Source organism: Thamnophis elegans, chromosome 3 (genome assembly GCF_009769535.1).
Source record: "Thamnophis elegans isolate rThaEle1 chromosome 3, rThaEle1.pri, whole genome shotgun sequence".
NCBI lineage: Eukaryota > Metazoa > Chordata > Lepidosauria > Squamata > Colubridae > Thamnophis > Thamnophis elegans.
In genome coordinates, this window is record NC_045543.1 from 130,589,666 (window position 1) to 130,611,692 (window position 22,027).

The 22,027-nt window shown below is 41.2% G+C and overlaps 1 protein-coding gene across 1 annotated transcript in view; it reads left to right on the plus strand.

The window, feature by feature from the left end:
* ADAMTS12 (ADAM metallopeptidase with thrombospondin type 1 motif 12) overlaps positions 1–22,027 on the plus strand; it is a 202,623-nt gene that overhangs the window by 151,528 nt on the left and 29,068 nt on the right. Inside the window, exons 16-18 of the mRNA XM_032213898.1 lie at positions 3,877–4,018; positions 6,909–7,035; positions 16,937–17,147. Coding sequence (XP_032069789.1) covers positions 3,877–4,018; positions 6,909–7,035; positions 16,937–17,147 — 480 coding nt within the window. The remainder of the gene's footprint in view (positions 1–3,876; positions 4,019–6,908; positions 7,036–16,936; positions 17,148–22,027) is intronic.

Here is a 22,027-nt window from a genome sequence, read left to right on the forward strand (position 1 = left end):
TTCAATAAAATGTTATAAAAATTATTTCTGGCCTAAGCCAGAATTTCAGTTATAAATTCAGAATTTTCTGAATTCCCTGTACATTCCTACTTTTCATTGAATTGCTTGCATTATCTCCTCTATTTCTTTCTCTGTTTTGTTGAGGGATTGGCATGTTGTCCAATGCATTAATAAATGATCCCATGGATATGCCTGGTTAATACATCAAATTAATTTCTCAGAAGGAACTCACTGTGAATTGGGTGTAATCTCCAGTTAAATGGAAAGTTCCATCCCCACATTTTGTTTCTATGTGCTTTTTTCCCCTCTATCTAATAGCCAGCCCATTAGGTTTCACTTTCTCAGTTCTTGAAGCTTCTCTCTCCATCATTCTCAGTGTTTCTCAACCTTGGCAACTTTAATATGTATGGATTCCAGCATGCTGGCTGGGGAGTTCTGAAAGTTGGAGTCAATGCCAAGATTGCCAAAGTTGAGAAACATTGTGATAGATGGTGTCTATCAGTGGTTCCCACTAAGGTGTAGCAATAGCAATAGCAGTTAGACTTATATACCGCTTCATAGGGCTTTCAGCCCTCTCTAAGCGGTTTACAGAGTCAGCATATTGCCCCCAACAACAATCCGGGTCCTCATTTTACCCACCTCGGAAGGATGGAAGGCTGAGTCAACCTTGAGCCGGTAAGATTTGAACAGGCGAACTGCAGAACTGCAGTCAGCTGAAGTAGCCTGCAGTGCTGCATTTAACCACTGCGCCACCTCGGCCCTTTCATTCAGCCTGTACCAGGCTTTCTCTTCCTTGGGGACTTTGCAAAAATTGTCCACCCACAATACCTAAACTACTCCTTAGATTAGATCGGGATGGATAACAATGCCCTCTTTACGACCTGTTCACTTCAACTCCCAGAGTTCCTAAGCATGAGAACTGAAGTCCACAGGTTGTAAAAGACCTATAATTGCCCACCCCTTGATTAGACATTTGAGCTGAGAAGGTCTTCTAAAACAGGGGTCTCCAACCTTGGAAATTTTAAGACTTGTGGACTTCAACTCCCAGAATTCCTCAGCCAGCAACTCTGGGAGTTGAAGTCCACAAGTCTTAAAGTTGCCATGGTTGGAGACCCCTGTTCTAGAAAACAGTCCTGGTCAATTTCTGGTTATATTGTGCCCAGTCTACTCCTACCAAACTGCCATTCTTCTCAATTTTCCACCAGAGCCAAAGGTTTAGTTCCATTGTATAATTGTGTATACCCTAGATCAGTGTTTCTCAACCTTGTCAACTTGAAGATGTCTGGACTTCAACTCTCAGAATTCCCCAGCCAGCATTTGGGAGTTGAAGTCCAGACATCTTCAAGTTGACAAGGTTGAGAAACACTGCCCTAGATGTATTTATTGGTCACCTTTTTCTTATTTGGAAAACAACAACAAGAAGAAGAGTCTATGGAGGTTCTCAGTCAACCAGGTCATGGTTGTCCCAAAGGTGCTTTTTCAGAAGGCAACCGGACTTTTTTTGTTTTTAAAGATGTTTCACTTCTCATTCAGGAAGCTTTTTCAGCTCTGACTGGAGGGTAAGGAATGGAACAATTTATATTCCTTGCAGACAGCTGGTCATTTTCATTCTTTTGGAGAGTCGTTCAGCCGTTGGAGGTTTATCTGTGTTGTCAGGGTCACCTGAGAAGTAGAGATGGGTGTGTTGAGGCTTCTTGGCTGCAGGGTGTTTTCTGACCTGTGTCCTTGTGGCTTCAACAGTGAAGGGACACGGGCAGTGATGGGATTCAAAATGTTTTACTACCGTTTCTGTGGGCGTGGCTTGGTGGGTGTGGCATGGCCTGGTAGGCGAGGCAGGGGAAGGTTACTGCAAAATCCCCATTCCCTCTCAATCAGCTGGGACTCTGGAGGCAGAGAATAGATGGGGGCGGGGCCAGTCAGAGGTGGTATTTACCGGTTCTCCGAACTACTCAAAATTTCCGCCACAGGTTCTCCAGAACTGGTCAGAACCTACTGAATATCACCCCTGAACGCAGGGCAGAAAACATCCTGCAGCCAAGAAGGCTCCACACCCATTTGCACTTCTCAGGTCACCCCGAGGAGACAGATAAACCTCCAGGTGGCCTTAATGACTCTCTAAAAGAATGCAAATGACTAGCTGTCTGCAAGGAATATAAATCCTTCCATTACCCCACTGTTGTGGCCCAGCAGGAGCCGTTGGAGCTGCAAAAAGACTCCGATAGCGAGGGACCCTATGAATCGGCTCTGGGAGATGTGGATGACCCTGGACACGGTTCAGACTCCGAGCAGGGACCAGAGAGTCTGGTTGGCCACCAGGAGGCGCCTGAGGCATGGAGCAGCAGCGAAAGCCAAAGGGAGTTTGTCCCTGACGTTAGGCCCTGGAGCAGTGGGGAGGAGATAAGGGAGGTGGTCCCAGACGCCAGGCAAAGACTGGCAGATAAGCGCCGACAGCAACTACAGAGATATAGAAGATAATTGGGGCCAGGTGGTTGTGATTAGGTTCCTCGCAAGAGAGTATATAAAAAGAGACTTTGGGAGGAGGCTTTTTGCAGGACACAACCGTTATACTAAAGCTGGAGAAGCTCTTGTGTGTATTTCTTATCTGTGGAAGTCTGGGTTGTTGCCAAAGTCTTGTCGGTTTGTTAATTTGCTGTGAATAAATTGTCTAGCAGTAATCTTGTGTCAGCGTGACTCACCGTAAGGAGGGCGGTCAGAACACTCCACCATCCAGTTAGAGCTGAAGAAGCTTCTTGGATGAGAAGCAAAATATCTTCAAAGAAAAAACAAGAAAGTCCAGTTGTCTCCTGAAAAAGCACCTTTTGGACAACAAGAAGATGATTTTGGTGTTATTATTTACAGCTGTAGAGCATATGGGTGGCAGACTTAATTAGATTATCATTCCTGGGGCATTCTGGAAAGGATTGTAGATTGAACACATCAAAATATTACAGTTGCCAGATCTGGGAGGCAAAAATAAATGGAAGCAAAGAGATCCAGGTTATTTCATCTTGTTGCCAGAGATGGTGAGGAGGCAGGGAATGAGATAGAAGGATTTCTAGACATAATCCACAGACGGGAAAGGAATTTGTTAGCAGTTTACATCTACACTAGTCAAGGTGGTAGCCATGACAATGAAACTGAAGTGATAGCTGAAGCTTCAATCACAGTGTTGGGGGCCACCAGCTTGGCGTATTTAGTATACTCTGCAGAGACCTCTATAATATATCTACAGTTCATACCAGTGTGCAAGAAACCTGGTGGGAAGAGATTAAAAATGTTCAAAGAGAATTCATCAATGGTCATATGCATTTATTATTTCTACCAAACTAGAGAAATTCAAGATATCTAAATCAAAGAAGACTGGAGTGACTCCTGCAGTTTCCAAGTTTAATTCCAAGAATTACCTTTAATTCTTACATGAGAACGTTTTTTTTTTGAGGTCTGGATCAGGGGTGGGTTGCTGCCGGCATTACTACCAGTTTGGTGCATGCGCAATTTTGCATGCGCTCCAGATGCATGCTCCATGTGTGTGTGCAGTTGCCCATAAATAGGTCTTTACGTGCACAGAACATTAAAAAATGAGGAAAAAAACCATGCCGTGCCGACTAGGGAGCCGGTTCGGAGGCATGGCAGGCCTGGGTTGCTGCTGGCTCCGGTGACCCAGGCCGCCAAACCACTACCGGTTCAGTTGAACCAGTAGGAACCCACCTCTGGTCTGGATGGTTCTCACTTCCTTGATTGTGATCTGTAGTAGGTGGCTTAAGGTGGCCTGCTGGATCTTTGGAACTCCAATCTGGTAGTCCTAAAAACAGAGAAGAGTAGAGAGTATTCTGGTTTGATATTTTGTGATTGAAACATACAATAAATGTTGTTCAGCTCCTTTTTCAGGAAAACAACCCTGGAATAAAATATGAATACACTGTGCGCAAAAGCTCAAGCTTGGAAAATGAAGTAGAGGAGCTGGAATACGTTTGGAAACATGGAAAGTGGACAAGTTGCAGTGTAACTTGTGGCAGTGGTAAGAAATCACAATTCTCCAAGTCCCTTTCCTCTCTCTCTTGTCATCTGCTTTGGTCTCCTCATTCATTGTTCTAACAATGTACCGACTTGGGTATACTTAAATTGCTTCAGACTGGCAAATAGTGTTTTATTAATAGTTAATTTACATTCCCTTTGAAAGGCCACCAATAAAATCAGCATACAGAAAACTACTTTGTCTATGAACTAATCATTAATTAGTTAAACCTCGGGCAAATAGTGGCATTTTTCCCACTCCAAGTAATAAAAGCAGTGGGGTTTTTTGCCGTAATTTAATGTAGAAATCACACTGTGCAATTAACAATCTTTTCTCATAAAAAAACATAGAAATCTTTATACAGCCTCTGTTCAAACTAATAATAACATACCAAGTAATTGCTGGAGGTGACCTCTAGATGCTTCTGTGGAGTGATTGAGGTAGAAAGGGAATTTCACTCTTGTCAGTTAATTTATGATAATTATCCTTTCTTCTTGAGTAATTCTTATTATCAACTTACCTCACCATTTCGGCCTGTTGAAAACAGTTCCTATGTACTGGTCTGGTTTGAACTGAACTGAAGGGAAAAAAAAGAAGGATTTCTAAGCACTGAAATTATTAATCTAATCAACAGCAGGCCTGTTGTACATAGAGTACATAAATACAGGTGAAACTCAAAAAAATAGAATATCATGCAAAAGTTAATTTATTGCAGTAATTCAACTTAAAAGGTGAAACTAATATATGAGATAGACTCATTACATGCAAAGCAAGATAGTTCAAGCCATGATTTGTCATAATTGTGAAGGTTATGGCTTAAAGCTCATGAAAACACCAAATCCACAATCTCAGAAAATTAGAATATTGTGAAAAGGTGCAATATTCTAGGCTTAAAGTGTCCCACTTTAATCAGCTAATTAAGCCATAACACCTGCAAAGGGTTCCTGAGACTTTAAATGGTCTCTTAGTCTGGTTCAGTAGGAATCACAATCATGGGAAAGACTGCTGACCTGACAGTTGTGCAGAAAACCATCATTGACACCCTCCATAAAGAGGGAAAGCCTCAAAAGGTAATTGTAAAAGAAATTGGATGTTCCCAAAGTGCTGTATCAAAGCACATTAATAGAAAGTTATATGGAAGGGGAAAGTGTGGAAGAAAAAGGTGCACAAGCAGCAGGGATGACCTCACCCTGGAGAGGATTGTCAGGAAAAGGCCATTCAAAGGTGTTGGGGACTTTCACAAGGAGTGGACTGAGGCTGGAGTCAATGCATCAAGAGCCATCACACACAAACGGATCAAATGTCATATTCCTCTTGTCAAGCCGCTCCTGAACAACAAACGTCAGAAATGTCTTACCTGGGCTAAAGAAAAACAGGCATGGTCTGTTGCTCAGTGGTCCAAAGTCCTCTCTTCTGATGAGAGCAACTTTTGCATCTCATTTGGAAACCAAGGACCCAGAGTATGGAGGAAGAATGGAGAGGCACACACTGCAAGATGCTTGAAGTCCAGTGTGAAGTTTCCACAGTCTTTGTTGATTTGGGGAGCCATGTCATCTGCTGGTGTTGATCCACTGTGCTTCATTAAGTCCAGGGTCAATGCAGCCGTCTACCAGGAGATTTTGGAGCACTTCATGCTTCCTTCCACAGATGAGCTTTATGGGGATGCTGATTTCATTTTCCAGCAGGACTTGGCACCTGCCCACACTGCCAAAAGCACCAAAACCTTATTAAATGACCGTGGGATTACTTTTCAGAGGTCCGATATTGTTCTATGTACAATTCTTGTTGTATTGATTGCATGTAATATTCTAATTTTCTGAGATTGTGGATTTGGGGTTTTCATGAGCTGTAAGCCATAATCATCACAATTATGACAAATCACGGCTTGAACTATCCTGCTTTGCACGTAATGAGTATCTCATATATTAGTTTCATCTTTTAAGTTGCATTACTGAAATAAGTGAACTTCTGCACGATATTCTAATTTTTTGAGTTTCACCTGTACATTAGATAAGAAAGGAGGTAGAAATTACAAGAAGAAAGATTACTGCTATGTATGAATTAAATATAAAGATGGTTAATAATTATAAATATGCTAATATAATTAACAGAATTACAAATAAGCAAAATATAGATCTGAAACCAGAAATATTTTGTTGGGTATAGTGCTGGAGGGTTATCTCGAACCACTCATAAAAGCTATTCCATGTCAAATAATATTCAGTGTCTTCTTTGTCTTTTATTTTTAAAGTCAATTTATCCATCTCTGCATGGTCTAATATTTTCTGAATTACATCCTCATCTGATGAAGTGTTCTCATTTTTCCATAATTGTGAAAATACAATCCTTGCTGCTATCAGCACATGCACAATTAAGTCCCTTTATCATAACCTTCCAGCACTATATCCAACAAAATATTTCTAGTTTCAGTTCTACAATATATTTTGCTTAATCATCTTTTCCAACCAAGTATGCATTTTCTTCCAAAATTTTCTTGCTTCCATACAAGTCCTTTCCAACTCTGTTATTCTATTCCTTAAAATGCTCTGGGACACACAAATTCTGCAATGATATAGGTAAAGTCCACTGAAGTTTGACATTCAAAAAATATAAATAAAAAGAATAAGAAGTAGCAAATACCAATATCTACTGCCTATGTTTTGTAGGCAGTAGATATTGGCATCTGCCAGTTTTTATTACCAGTTTTGAACATTTGGTGGTGGCATATAGTGTTAATGGCAGGCAGGATGTTCTCCGGCAAAACTGTGTACTCAGCAGATTCTTAGCAGTGCTAACATCTAATATGAGCTATTCCTTGCATCAAAATGTTTTTCTTTTAAAGATACATCTAAAGATGAAATTCAGTGGGGTTTTTTTTCCATTCTTCTTGTAGGGTTTCAGAGACAGATTGCCCACTGTGTGAAAAAGGGGAAGAGTATGGTGAAAAACCTGTTTTGTGACCCAGAAACACAACCCAAGGCAAAACAGAAAAAATGCATTGAAAAAGATTGTCCACCAAGGTATGCATGAATATCATACAGAGCAGAGGTCTCCAATCTTTGTGGCTTGGCAACACGGCTGGGGGCAAGGGTGTGTGTGAGGAAAATCAGACATGCACACCAACGCACCATTCATGGAAGTTGAGCTGTGTGCATGGGGTCCAGTTCTGAACAGGTCATGGCCCGGAAGTGGGGACCACTGATAAAGAGGAAGGTATTTTAAATCACTGGGAGGAGAGGTGTGTGGGAATTTATTATATTAATTTATCTTATATTAGTTTTATTGGTTTTTTAATGTGGTTTTAAATTATGTAAGCCACCTTGAGTCACCATGGGCAAATAGGAGGCAATATAAATTTAATAAATTAAAAAAATAAGATAATGATGAGAAATAAATTATATTTTTTCCATCCCAGGCCATATACCTGTGGTGGTGAATCTATGGCACACGTACCACAGGTAGCATGCAGAGTCCTCTCTGCGGGCACGCAAGTCGTCACACAGCTCAACTCCCCCGCGCATGCATGCATGCCTCCCACTGGTCAGCTAATTTTCGGGTCTCTGCATGCTGGAGACATGCACACGTGTGGGGGTGCTGCGCACATGTGTGAGGGGGAGCATGGGGGTGTGCGGCACTCCCCCCATGCCCCATTTTTTGTTTCAGGAGGCCTGCTAGGCCCAAAACAGGGTGTGCGCTCACACACATGTGCGAGGGGAGCACGGAGGAGTCGCACATACCTGGGGGTGGGGGAAGTGTGTGTGGGGGGTCATGTGCACATGTGGAGGGGGTGGGGTGCATTGCATTATGGGCATCGGCATGGGTATGCGATTTCGGCACGCAAGAAGAAAAAAGGTTAGCCATCACTGCCATATACGATTGAAGAAAAATAACTATCTAAATGAAATAAAAATTAAAGTATGTGAGAGAGATCAATAATAATATGAAAATAGGTGAGCAGAATGAATCACACAGTAGTGATTCAACCAGTATTCCTTATTCCAACTTTTTGTCAGTTTCTGTCTAAGTCAACAATTTTCTGAGGCAATGATCCAGAATCTGCATGCCTTCCGACAATAAGGAACTAAAGCTTTCAGGAACCAGCAGGATCAGTAATGAAGAGTGATGGACAGCCGTGTCTACAGGGAGGGACTTAAAAAGCTGAGAATGTTGCAACTGTGCACTTGAAGTCCCACCCCTTTGTGTGTGCATGAGACATTGATGCACACACAAAAGGAGTGTGCTGTCATTGCTCTGCACAAGGGCCATGCTGATTTTTTTTGCGCCCATGGATGCCACCAGTGGCAGATGCTGTAATTTAATCATGTTTTATATCTTCACTAATTCCCTCAGTTTCTGCCTCTGCAACGTGGCATATCTTAGGAGGTTGTTTATTATAAGCGAGATGTTGCCAAAGTACCATCTATAAAACAAATTGTAAACATTCTTAATGAGAACATTGGCTGAATTATCTTAAGATTCGGGTTTTTTTTTTTACAAAGATTTGAAGTGAAAATTACACGTTTTTGCATTCTTGAAAAGAACAGATAAGATTTCAGAGAAGGATTTGTGAGATTTCAGCAGTCATTTTTGGCAGAGCCATTTCTGATCTGAAAGAGTAGCCAAACCGTGTTTGCAACATGAACTGAGATAATAAGTGAAGGACTTTAAATAGTGCCTTGCTCAATAGTAGTAACTGTGAGAGGGATCTTGGAGTCCTAGTGGACAACCATTTAAATATGAACCAGCAGTGTGCAGCAGCTGCCAAAAATGCCAACACAGTTCTAGGCTGCATAAACAGAGGGATGGAATCAAGATCACGTGAAGTGTTAATACCACTTTATAATGCCTTGGCAAGGCCACACTTGGAATACTGCATTCAGTTTTGGTCGCCACGATGGAAAAAAGATGTGGAGACTCTAGAAAGAGTGAAGAGAAGAGCAACAAAGAGGATTAGGCGACTGGTGGCTAAAACATGTGAAGAACGGTTTCAGGAACTGGGTATGTCTAGTTAAATGAAAAGAAGGACTACGGGAGACATGATAGCAGTGTTCCAATATCTCAGGGGCTGCCACAAAGAAGAGGGAGTCAAGCTATTCTCCAAAGCACCTGAGGGTAGGACAAGAAGCAATGGGTGGAAACTAATCAAGGAAAGAAGCAACTTAGAACTAAGAATTGTCCTGACAGATAGAACAATTAATCAGTGGAACAACTTGCCTTCAGAAGTTGTGAATGCTCCAACACTGGAGGTTTTTACGAAGAGATGGCATAACCATTTGTCTGAAGTAGTGTCGGGTTTCCTGCCTAAGCAGGGGGCTGAACTGGAAGACCTCCAAGGTCCCTTCCAACTTTGTTACTTTATGAAATTGAAAAGTCATAAATCATGTGATATATTGGTGCAGATTGTGGCATTTCCCCACAAAGAGATAAAGTTCTTTTCCCCCTTGAATCTGAGGTAAGGAAAAAGACCTTTGAATAAACCATGAAGGTCATTCTGTTGTTCAATGTTCTTTCTCTGATTAATGTCCTATTTGCATATCTAAACATTCTGAGTTCTGACTAGTCCTGCCGAGAATATGCTCTCAAATATTACTTCTGTCAGAAGAATAATTTGCGGTTTCACCTTAAGCCGGGATTGTGCAAGAATAAATAAAACTGAGATCCAGACAGCTGTGAGAAATGAAGAAATACTTATTCCTAAAAGCAAAGTCTTTAAGGGCGGCTACAACTACATATTTTTATAAAGGAGCTTGTCCTGGTGTGGAAATGTCTATGTCCTGATTCTAGGGTAACACTTAAGGGGCGTATGTGTGTAGGTGTAGATATATCATCTGTAATGCTTATTCTTGTGAACTTGCAGTTCTGATGAGAGACTTGATTTAATTAATTCTATTTGCCTTTATAGACCTTATCCTTTGATAATGTGGATTAGGTCTGCGTAACTTATTTTGAGGATGTTTGAGTAAACAATTGTCCTCTGTTTGCTATTTTTACTTGATTAACTTAGTTTCAGCTTAACTGTCAATTATCTAGTAGAGATGCTGATTCTCACTCCATTGCGGATTCTGTTAATGTGCAAGGAAGATGGAAATATTATAAAGAATAAAATATATTCTGATATAAAACTTCTTACACTTCCTGTGTTGAAAGCCATCTTAGTAGCTAATATCTGACTAGACATGTTCTATAGCAGATGTCAGACCAGTCTGAAGATCTACTCTAAGGAGCACGTCAATGGTTTGCAAATGCTATCCAAAATTTCCTAAATGATGCTCAGAAGGGATGAACTAAATGGACTGCTTGTCCTGATCCCTTCCGTTTTGAAATTGCTAACTACCAATAACTTTCCCGAGAAGGAAAATCATTTTCTTCTTCTGCTATGCTGCTGATGAAATCACCCTCCCTGTTTCTTTCAATTTGGATCAAGGCAAGCTTTTGCCTCAAGGCTAACTATATCCAGGGGTGGGCTTCAAAAATTGCAGCAACGGGTTCGCTGCCCCATTGCTGGGTGGGTGTGGTCATGGTGGGCATGGCCTAGTCAGCCTCCTGCACCGGGGGGGGGGGGGCATTTTTCATCGTCCTCAAGCTCCGGAGGCTTTCCTCAAGCTTCCAGGAGGATGAAAACTGCTTCCCCCAGGCTCCAGAGCCCCCCCCCCCGAGGCCTGAAACAGCCCCCTTTCTGGACTTCTGGAACCTCTGGTAGGCCCGTTTTTCCCCACCCCCCTCCGAGCTTCCACACGGGCTCTACACTTATCTGGCATGATGAACGGGCTGTGTGGAAACTCATGGGAGGGGAGGGAGGGATGGGCGTGGCCAGCCAGGAGTTGGATTTGGGGGTTCGCTGAACTGGGCAGAATCCTAGTTAGAGGATCGCTCAAACCCGTGTGAACTCCCAGCAGCCCACCCGACTATATACAATAAGGAGGGGTATAATTTTGGCAAATATATGATGCAGTGGCAATAGCCGTTCTTTTTCTATATCACAGTTCTGATGAAAGTTACAGCCTTACCTTACTTGTTACTATCAGATTAAATATGAAAGAGTCAGTAAGATGATGCATTTTAATGTCGTTTTGTTGCATTTAATGGCATTTTAATCGTACGCATGACTTTTCAGAAGTTACGAGGTGAAGATCAGTTTGCCAGTCAATGTTCATTGTATTCATTTCCCAAAGGTGCTTTTTCAAGAGACAACTGGATTTTCTGACTTTTCTTGGAAGACTTTTCACTTCTTATCCAAGAAGCTCTAACTGGATAGTGCGGAATGGAAGGACTTATGTACTTTGCAGACAGCTGGTCATTTGCATTCTTTTAGAAAGTTGTTGAGGCCACCTGGAGGATTATCTGTGTCCTCAAGGTCACCTGAGTAGTGAAAATGGCTGTGGAGACTCCTTGGAACTGTTGAAAAGATTGTGTTGTAGATTGGAGATAGATGATGTCGTATCCCTCCCCCTCTGTTGAGAGGAAGCTGTTCAATTTTGACATGGAAGACCTCTTTGATCCGACTTTCAAGCCAGCAGTTGTCTCTGTCCAAAATGTGGACAAGGAATATGAATCCTTCCATTCCCCACCATCCAGCCAGAGCTGAAGAAACCTCTTGGAGGAGAAACGAAATGTCTTCAAAGGAAAACCAGAAAGTCCAGGTGCCTCTTGAAAAAAAGCATCCTTGGGACAACAATGACCTGGATGACTGAGAATCTCCACAGACATTGTAGTCATTTATTCACATCATTATTTTTTTCTCCTGCAAATCACCTTAAAAAAAGAAAAATGCAAGAAAAACCTCCTTATTTTTATTTTATGTATTTACTTGTATCCCACCATTTTTAGTTTTACAAAATTCAAAGCAGCAAACGTACCCAACACATCTTCCTCCTTCTATTTTCTTCACAACATCAACTTGTTGGGCTCAGAGAGGGCGGGGGGAGGGAGGGAGAGCCCAAAGTCATCCTGCTGGCTTTTATGGCTAAGGCATGACTTGAACTCATGACTCCTGCTTTTTAGACCAAACTGCCTCTTTCACAATATATTTCCCCAATATATGTAATTTGAACGCATCTCAAATACATCAATTCTCCTAGTACTTATTATTTCAATGCAACAACTCTACTACATGTTTCCATACTTTACATAACTTGCCACGTATTTCCCTAATATATGTACGTATGGTTTCCTATGCCTCTTTAGAAACAATTCCCATGAAATTTAGAGTTACTTTCTGTGTAGAAAGGAGGATTGCAACCTTTATTTATTGTTGTGTACGCTTTTTGCTATGACCTTTCAAAGCTCAGAGGGTATTTCATTGTCTAAGAATGTTAATCATGATTTTAAACTAACTAGCAGATATTTTTATGATGGCTCCTGCTGCTTTTGCAGAGTAAACATTGAACATCTGCTGCAAGAATTTACTGGGTTTTCTGCCACTGTAACAACAATGTATGCTGATCACATCTCACTGGGTGGCCATATTTGGAATGCCATTGTAGTTGCTGTATGTAATGGACTTGTTCTTTAAAGCAGAAACCACAAAGTAGCTATAATTATCCTGTGCTTAATCATTTGGGCACTAACTGATAGTATAGTCCAGTGATGGCTAACCTTTTTCTCCTTTTGTGTCTAAATCGTGCATGTGCGTGCGACTGAGCGGTGTGCGTGGCCCAGTGGTGGGATACAACCAGTACGCCCCAGTACAGGCATACCGGTGCCTGCTGGGAGTACCAGGTACTGGTACTGTGCTCTGGAGAGCCCACCTGCCTGCCTGCGCTCCTTGCCTGTATTTGAGCTGTATTCCGCGCACGGGGCATTCGGCGCCTGAGTGACGCTCCGCTGAGCAGCTAGAGCATCGTGGAGGCGTCGTTTGCGGTATGTACACATGCACTCGCTGCGCGGGTTCATGTGGTGGATGCCTCGCCCTGTTGCATCGTACCGATAATTCTGAGCCGCCTACAGTAGAATCAATTATTTACACATATTATAAAACCAATTAAAACAAATGAATTATTAAAATCATTTAATAAATCCTGTTACTTGTCCCAGCTTCTGCCAACCTAGCAGCTCAAAAGCACGTAAAAAATACAAGTAGAAAAATAGGGACCACCTTTGGTGGGAAGGTAACAGGGTTCCGTGCGCCTTCGGCGTTTAGTCATGCCAGCCACATGACCACAGAGATGTCATCAGACAGCGCTGGCTCTTTGGGTTTGAAACGGAGATGAGCACCACCCCCTAGAGTCGGTAACGACTAGCACATATGTGCAAGGGGAACCTTCACCTTTATTCTTAACTTGATTTGAATTGTATAAGAACATTTTAAAAACAGGGCTGTTATGTTCCATGCAGTATAGCAATAGCAATAGCAATAGCAGTTAGACTTATATACTGCTTCATAGGGCTTTCAGCCCTCTCTAAGCAGTTTACAGAGTCAGCATATTGCCCCCAACAACAATCCGGGTCCTCATTTTACCCACCTCGGAAGGATGGAAGGCTGAGTCAACCCTGAGCCGGTGAGATTTGAACAGCCGAACTGCTGAATTGCAGTCAGCTGAAGTAGCCTGCATTTAACTACTGCGCCACTTCGGCTATCTAAGTTCACTGAAGAATGTTGTCAACAGAAGTAGAATCAAATATGGCATGTTTGTTTGTAGGTTTTTTGAAATGCAACTTTCTCTTATGAGATACATTTTAAATCAGGTTTATTTAGATCTGGCACAAGCATCCTAGTAACCACTATATGATCATAAAGAGATTTTAAAGTCCCAAATCATTGCTGACAACTAATAATTGTCCTGGTTTTTATAGCCCAGATTGGCTCTCCTATGAAATTTATCTATGCAATTGGGAGTAATAAGTTGCACAGGGTGACCATTTTTGCTTTGAGTGAATTTGCCAAATTTTAAGATTTTGAAAGTGAGGCTAGAGCAGCTCTGTTTTTTTTACACAGAAGCTAATATACACGAGGCAAATAATTAATAAAAGATTGGCTTCCAAACATGTACGGATTAAAAAGGCTTAAAGTTTGGCATTATTATATGGAGCTGGATTAAGCAAACTGCTTAGAAAATGTCAAAGATGTAGCATATTATAATTAATCATCTGTGAGGAAGCACCTACAGTGTTCAAACCGTCTGCCATGTGAAAATGAAGCTTAAATTATGCATTTCTAAATATCATTGTTTCTGGGTCTTGCTTTCTCGGTGCAAATTGCGAGAATATATAGAATCACTGTGAAAATTTACGAAGTATGCCATAATGGAGTATTAGCTTCAATTAATCATGTCAAAATTGGGTGGACTTTTCAACTTGAGGAAATGAACAAAACCCTAATTTATGAATTTGCTCACCACGTTGTTTCCCTTTTTCTTGGATCCTAAGTAAAATTGACTTGATTATTGCTGTCCTTAGGAAGGAGAATATAGAACTATTTTTCATCTAGGGCCACATTTTGCCTTTATTGACTGTATCACAGAAAAATTAAGCATCTTCAGAACAAAGTCACTGTTGGGTCTAGGACAGACTATATCTATATCTAGATATAGATATAATCTTCTGTGCAGAATATATATATTCTTTCCTTTTTCTGTCTTTCGCCTCACCGTAGGAGCCATTCAGGCAGAAAGCCTTTTTTTTATGTTGCCTTTGTTACATTTGTGTTGCATTTGTGCTGATAAATAAATAAAGGGAGACTAGTATAGATCTATTTCAAGCTAGCTGATGAGAGCTAAACAGCTTACTGATGAGAGCTAGCTGATGAGAGCTAAATAGCTGACGAGAGTTAAATGCTTAGCTGATGAGAGCTAAATAGCTTGAAATAGATCTATACTAGTCTCCCTTTATTTATTTATCAGCACACATGCAACACACACACACACATATTGATTGATTTGATTTTTATTTTATTTTATTGCACTTATATGACGCCCTATTCCCGGAGGGACTCAGGGCGGCTAACAAATCAAAGGGAGGGAATACAGACAAGAGGAAAAACAACAAACAAGCAACTACAAAAGAATTTAAAAACAATCAACAGCCACACAGTTCGAGCGGGGACGGGAACTCATCAGCCCCAGGCCTGTCGGAACAGCCAGGTTTTAAGGGCTTTGTGGAAGGCCTGAAGGGTGGTGAGGGTCCGAATCTCCACGGGGAGCTCGTTCCAGAGGGCCGGAGCAGCCACAGAGAAGGCCCTCCTCCGGGTGGTAGACAATCGGCATTGGCCGGTAGATGGGATTCGGAGGAGGCCTAGTCTGTGGGATCTAATAGGTCTGAATGAAAGAATGGAAGTCTAATAGGTCTATATGTTTTCGTAGATTTTCACGGGTGTAAGTATGCTGGTCTTGTTGTATTTGAGTCTTTTCCCATGTAAGATTGAGATTGTGTTGGCAATGTTTCGGCGAGAACAAGACCAGCATACCTACACCCGTGAAAATCTACGAAAACATAGATACATACATACATACATACATACATACATACATACATGTGTGTGTGAGAGAGAGAGAGTGTGTGTGTGTGTGTTTGTACTTTGGGCAGTATGGCACAAGCTTAACCAAAGTCCAGTTTGAACCAAAGAATGCTCATGTTATTCTATGCAAATTTGGATCTCTAATCTAGAGACTACCTTAAAAATACTATTCTACACATCCTGCCAACTAGAAATTATATACAATACCCAAGGTTCTTAATTTTATAAAACACAATCTTACAATAATAGACTAGATATGCTATATCTCCACGATGTAATGATTTTCTTCTGCCACAATAAAAATTACAGTTTGATGGCAACTTTTGGAGAAGTTATTTCTCACAATGTGTGCACTTTTGAATGTAGATTTTACAAATGTTGTGCAGAGTAGAGGAGGATATTGATGGAGAGAGGGGAGACCTGTTACCAAAGCAACCAGGAATGAAACATTGCTTAAGCCCAACTATGAAGGAGAAATACAAAAAAAGATCTTAAGACAGAAACCTCCCTAATTCGTGTTCCTATAAGTAGGAAAGGAAGTAAAGCATGATTAAACTCCAAAGATTCTGTTATTGTAGTGTAGTTCTAGTCTTCCTGTGGAGCTGATTTTCTGGATTGGCCTATCTAGTATGCCTGATGTAAAATAATATGCAAAATAATATGTAAAATGCTAGTAGGAAGCCACTTCCAGTGGAAGTAATTGAGAGAGCAGATAGCATTTCTCCTAGCAAACTGAAGATTGCTATAAGGAAATGCTCTTGCTGAGCTGCCATGACTTTACCTTTATTCCGTAGTCCAATTTAAGGGAATAAAATGTGTTGAAAGCCAGCTACTTAAAAAGCCAGCTACTTAAAATGGAGAAATCTGGGCTCAGAATATGAGTATTTCTGCCATCCCTTTGCTCTGCTTTCATCATAGTTGTTAGGAATATAATTCTAACGGTTGGGTTGGCAATATATAAATGATGTAACAATGGTGTAACTATTTCTTTAAAGCATACTGTAAAATGTGATTGGTTGCTGTTTTCCTCAATCGGCCATAAGAGGGAGCCAGAGTGTCTGTTAGCTCTCTCTCTCTGTTCGTTAGATGCTGGGCTGATCTGGAAGTGCTGTGAGCTATTGTAAGTTTTGCAACTGTTAGCAAACTTTGTGTAACGGACTGATTGTATGATACTGGACTGCGTTATTTGGATTCTTCCTTAACTGAAAGACATTGATGACTGACTGTCTTATCCATGTATGACTTGGACTGTTTGATGGACTCTGATACCTCTATTTCCACGAAAGTAAAAGCCTATTTAAACTGCAGTGTCTCTGTATGCTGGTTTGTGTGTTCTCCAACACAACTCTCACAACGCTTCACTGAACGTACTCTTTCTCCCAACGGGGAGCTTACCTAACAATAATGCTCAGATTTTGACTTTCATATTTCAGTTCACGTTCTTTGTTCTCTTTTGGCTTTCTCTGCAGATGGTGGGCAGGGGAATGGCAGAAGTGTTCCACCACCTGTGGCCCCACAGGAGAAAAGAAGCGCACTGTCCTTTGTATCCAGACACTGGGATTTGATGAGCAGGCTCTGCCAGTGGAGGAATGCCAACATCTGCTAAAACCAAAGACTCGCCTCTCATGTAATAGGGATGTCTTGTGCCCTTCTGACTGGACTGTAAGCAACTGGACTGAGGTAAATTTGTAAATCAGCTTTGCTCATAAGAATTTGGGGCAACTAAGAGTTAGTATTAGCATTCAGCTTTGGTTTAGACCAATCTTGGCAACTTTAAGACTTGTGGACTTCAACTCCCATAGTTCCTCACCCAGCTTCTGGCTGAGGAATTCTGGGAGCTGAAGTCCACAAGTCTTAAAGTTTGCCAGCGTTGGAGACCCCTGGTTTAGATTAAGTAAGAGATGTGTATTTAGATCTTTTTTTCTTCTCAGGCTGTGAAAAGAGCTATTTTCCTATTGTGCCTTTGATATATATGCTTATTTTGCATTCTGTCCAAGTTCAGGAAAAATTGGGCATTGAATCCTGCCAGCTACTTGAAAAACTGGAACTGCCGATTCTAAAACAACTATATCTGAATTCCCATGGCCTTTAAGATAAACTAAGCAAGAAATAAATAATATTTTAGCAATCAGGGTAATCACCCTAATTGCTTCCTCATCTTGAAAGTATAAGGATGTGCAACCTATACTTAGCACAATTAAACCAAAACAGAATTAAATCTCAACTCTCTAATAAGAAAACAAAAAAAAGGAAATTCCAGCCATATCTATGATATCCTCCTACAAATACTAAATGTGCCTCCAGCCATTTAAGTTTAGTCATTCTTGATTTAAAGAAGTTGGACTATTAAAACAATTAGACCTTTAATCTTCCTTCTCCATCAGTCATGTGCTAATCCAACACTTCCCCAGCATGGATGGACACTAGACCCTGGTCAGATTTGAAGTCATGTTTCTAAAGTACAGCTCCACAACCCCCAGGCTGTGGCCCACTACAGAGCCTTGAGCCCTTCGGAACCAGGCTGCAGAAGTGGTGGGCGAACATGCACACGTTTGTATCCCAGAGGTGGGTTTCTGCTGGTTCGCCCCATATTGGCTGAACTGGTAGTGGCATGCGCAGAAGCCTTGTGTAAGCACAGAAGCGTTGCGCGAGTGCATGCATATGCACAAACAAATCAGCAGCAAAATAAATTGAAACCCACCACTGGTGCATCCCCACTTGTGCAAGCAGCGGGCAAGCTCACACAGACATGTTCCATTTGCATGAGCGATGTATGCATGAGCCCTCCGTTCGTGTGAAACAGAGGTGGTATTCAGCAGGTTCTGACCAGTTCTGGAGAACCAGTAGTGGGAATTTTGAGTAGTTTAGAGAACTGGTAAATGACACCTCTGACTGGCCCCGCCCCATCTATTCTCTACCTCCCGAGTCCCAGCTGATAGGGAGGGAATGGGGATTTTGCAGTAACTTCCCCTGGAGTGGGGAGGGGATGGAGATTTTACAGTATCCTTCCTCTGTCACATGCACCAAGCCATGCCACAGCCACCAAGTCATGCCCACAGAACTGGTAGTAAAATTTTTTGAATCACACTACTGGTGTGAAACCATCTCCATTCCCTCCCCAAACTGGTTTGCAAAGCCAGAAAGGTTGGGGAACTCTGATCTATAGAACATCTAAATTGAGAATGGCTAGGCTAATGTTTCAGGGGGGGAAAGGACTGATTAGTGTGATATTCCTGAAGCCAAGCTGGGATGTATTTCTGGTGGTACTTGCTGTATTTGTTATTTCCATGTCCAATGAAGTCATGGGCAAATTCAGAGGTCATCAGTCTTTGTTTCTTATAAAGTATATGAAAGGGAAGCATTTTGTCACAGATATTCAATTATATATTTCAAAACTCATCTGCTATAAAGCAGCCATCTTCAGTGTGCTGCTCTCTAGGTGCGATGGATTTCAGTTTCCAGAATCTTTCAGGCAACATTGTGGTTTCATCTCCGAGAATGTTGGTTGTCCAAAATATATGGAGCATATCAGATTGAAAAAGCCTGCACTAAAACAGGTGTGGGCAAACAACCAGCATCTGGAAATTTTTGGTTTTGGTTCTGGTTTTGGTTATGTTGTTTTAGAAATCTCCTGTCAGAGCCAAGCACAAAATAGTGGTTCATAGGCTAGGCTATAACTTATAAGTTATGGAGTCCTTAGTGTTCTCTGAGCTTGATTTTTTGCAAACTTTTGATTACCCAACTAGGTAACATCATCAGCACACTGATGCACTATGATGGATTGAACACTATGCAACCCTGAGCTACATATATTCTCTTAACAGTTATGTAAGAGGTGAATTTTCAACCACATACTTAGTCCAAGGATTTCTTTTTAAGTTCCAGAATCGAAAGCACAATCATTTCACACCAAAATTAACTCACGATTTCTTCCTAAAATTTCCATTTGAAGTGAGGGCCGTTGTTAAAAAAAATTTTAGGCAGTCCCTGGGTTAAGAACAAATCCAGTTCCCTAACTCTGTCTTTAACTTAACTTTGTATGTAAGTTGAAACTCATGCAATGCATATTAACGGGCTGCCTATTGTTAAAAATGGTGTGTAGTGTTCACGCTTCCGCTGAACCATTGGAGTTGTACAATGTTTTCATAAACCACTGAAAACAGGTTGTATATTAAGGATTCATTACTTCAGTGGTTCATAAAAATATTGTAGAGCTTCACTGGTTCATCAACTCAATGAAGGACAATGCTATCTACCATTTTTAGTAACAGGCAGTTCATTTGTATGTATGATTTATCTGTAAATTGAATGTTCTTAAGCTTGGGATTGCCTATGCTAATAAAAAAAACCCTAGGAATGGAAATCTCATTAATTAAGGATGAAGGCAGAAAAAGAGGGACAATTGGTAGATTTTGTCTTTGGTAGGTGTGTTTCTGATGTCTTGAATAAAGACATGATCAAGTGCATTTATAGTCAAATATGAGAAAATTATATTCAAAAATGCTTATTTTATTAGAGGAATGAATAATTTGTATTAAAATGTAGGCTTTCATGCAGATTTTAAAAAACAAAAAATTTAATCTAGAGCCGTGGTGGCAAACCTATGGCAGAGACACAGAATTGGGACACAGCGCCCTCTCTGTGGGCACGCGAGCTGTCGCCCCAGCTCAGCTCTGCGGTACATGCGCTTCCCGCCAGCCAACTGGTCTTCGGGTCTCTGCTGTGCATGCGGGGCGGTGGGGAGAGCCACATGTGGCAGGGGCATATGCAGAGTCTGTGCACACATTGCATGGGGGGGGCGCGCATGCGCTTTTGGCACTCAGTCCGAAAAAGATTAGCCATCACTGACCTAGAGTATAAGAGTAAAGCAGACTTAGCAATGACTCTGCATGGAATTGGTCTGTCTCTGTCCAATAAAAACAAAGATGCCTCCTGCTTTAAAAATTAATTTCTATGCAGTTCTTTAATTAAAAAATGCTTAAAGGTTTGCTGCCTGCTATTATTAAGAAATCCTCTTCTAATTTTGCTATTATTAATAGGGGACAGAAGAATAGCTTTTAACCCACACGGCTTCAAGCTGCTTTTTCTTCCCTTGTATAAGAAATTAAATGAAGCGTAACATTGGTTATGATTTCACCAATATTCTTCTGCTGATTGATTTTATACAACCAGAAGTCTCTTCTGATTTCCGGGCAAATGAAAATTTGACATCTGGAACAAGTGAATTAAATGTTATTTTCAGCTAATGGCATTGATGAAATATAACATCTAAATTAAGGATCTTGTGCATCAGGAGAGCATACTCCTTGGAAAGGACCTCCAGATGTGGCTCCATTGTTTAATGCCTGCTTAAAATGGAGTGTAACTAGGCTGATGATCTGAGTACCATGTGCAGCAATGCCTAATTGACTTCCAAACACATAATAGAAGCTGACACATCAGAAGGATATTACTATATGTACTTTCTTCTCAGCACACCATAGTTAAGTACTATTTCAAAGTATCCTGGGCAAAGCCAGTTGTCAATAAACTAAACTAAACTAAACTAATTAAATTAGGGATTTCAGGAAGGTTCAAATGGCTTCCTTAGCTACTTAATACCACTAGGTACTAATGCCACTCTATAAAGCCTTAGTAAAACCACACCTAGCGTACTGCATCCAGTTTTGGTCACCACACTATAAGAAAGATGTTGAGACTCTAGAAAAAGTGCAGAGAAGAGCAACCAAGATGGTTAGGGGACTGGGGGCTAAAACCTATGAACTTTTAGGACCTGGGTATGGCTAGTCTAGTGAAGAGAAGGAGCAGGGGAGACATGATAGCAGTGTTCCAGTATTTGAGGGGCTGCCACAGAGAGGAAGGAGTCAAACTATTTTCCAAAGCACCTGAAGGCCAGACAAGGAATAATGGCTGGAAACTGAACAAGGAGAGATTCAACCTAGAAATAAGGAGAAATTTTCTAACAGTGAGAACAACCAACCAATGGAATAGCTTCCTTTTGGAAGTTGTAGGAGCATCATCACTGGAGTCTTTCAGGAAGAGATTGGACTGCCATTTATGGGAAATGGTGCAGGGTCTCCTGCTTGGGCGGAGGGTTGGACTAGATGACCTACAAGATCCCTTCCAATTTTGTTAATCTAATCTAATCCAGAGCCAGGGTCACACATTGCATTTAAAAAGCAAAAGGGCTTTATGTCCATTTTCATACTTAACGACCACTGCAGTATCCACATGGTCATGTGATCAAAATTTAGATGCTTGGCAGTTGCAGTGTCCCACTTGTTCCAGGCTCATGGGATCCCCTTTTGCGACCTTCTGATGAGCAAAGTCAATGGGGAAGCCAGGTTCACTTAACAACCGTGTTCCTAATTTAACAACTGAAGTGGTAAGGAAAGTCATAATATGGGTCAAAATTCACTGAACTGTCTCGCTTAGCAACATAAATTTTGGGCTTAATTGTGGTGATAAGTCGAGGACTATTTGAAGTTCACAATGCTTAGTGTTGGGAAAAAAATCATTTCTCAGTCCAACCAGCTTCTGAAGGTGGAATGACAGGATAT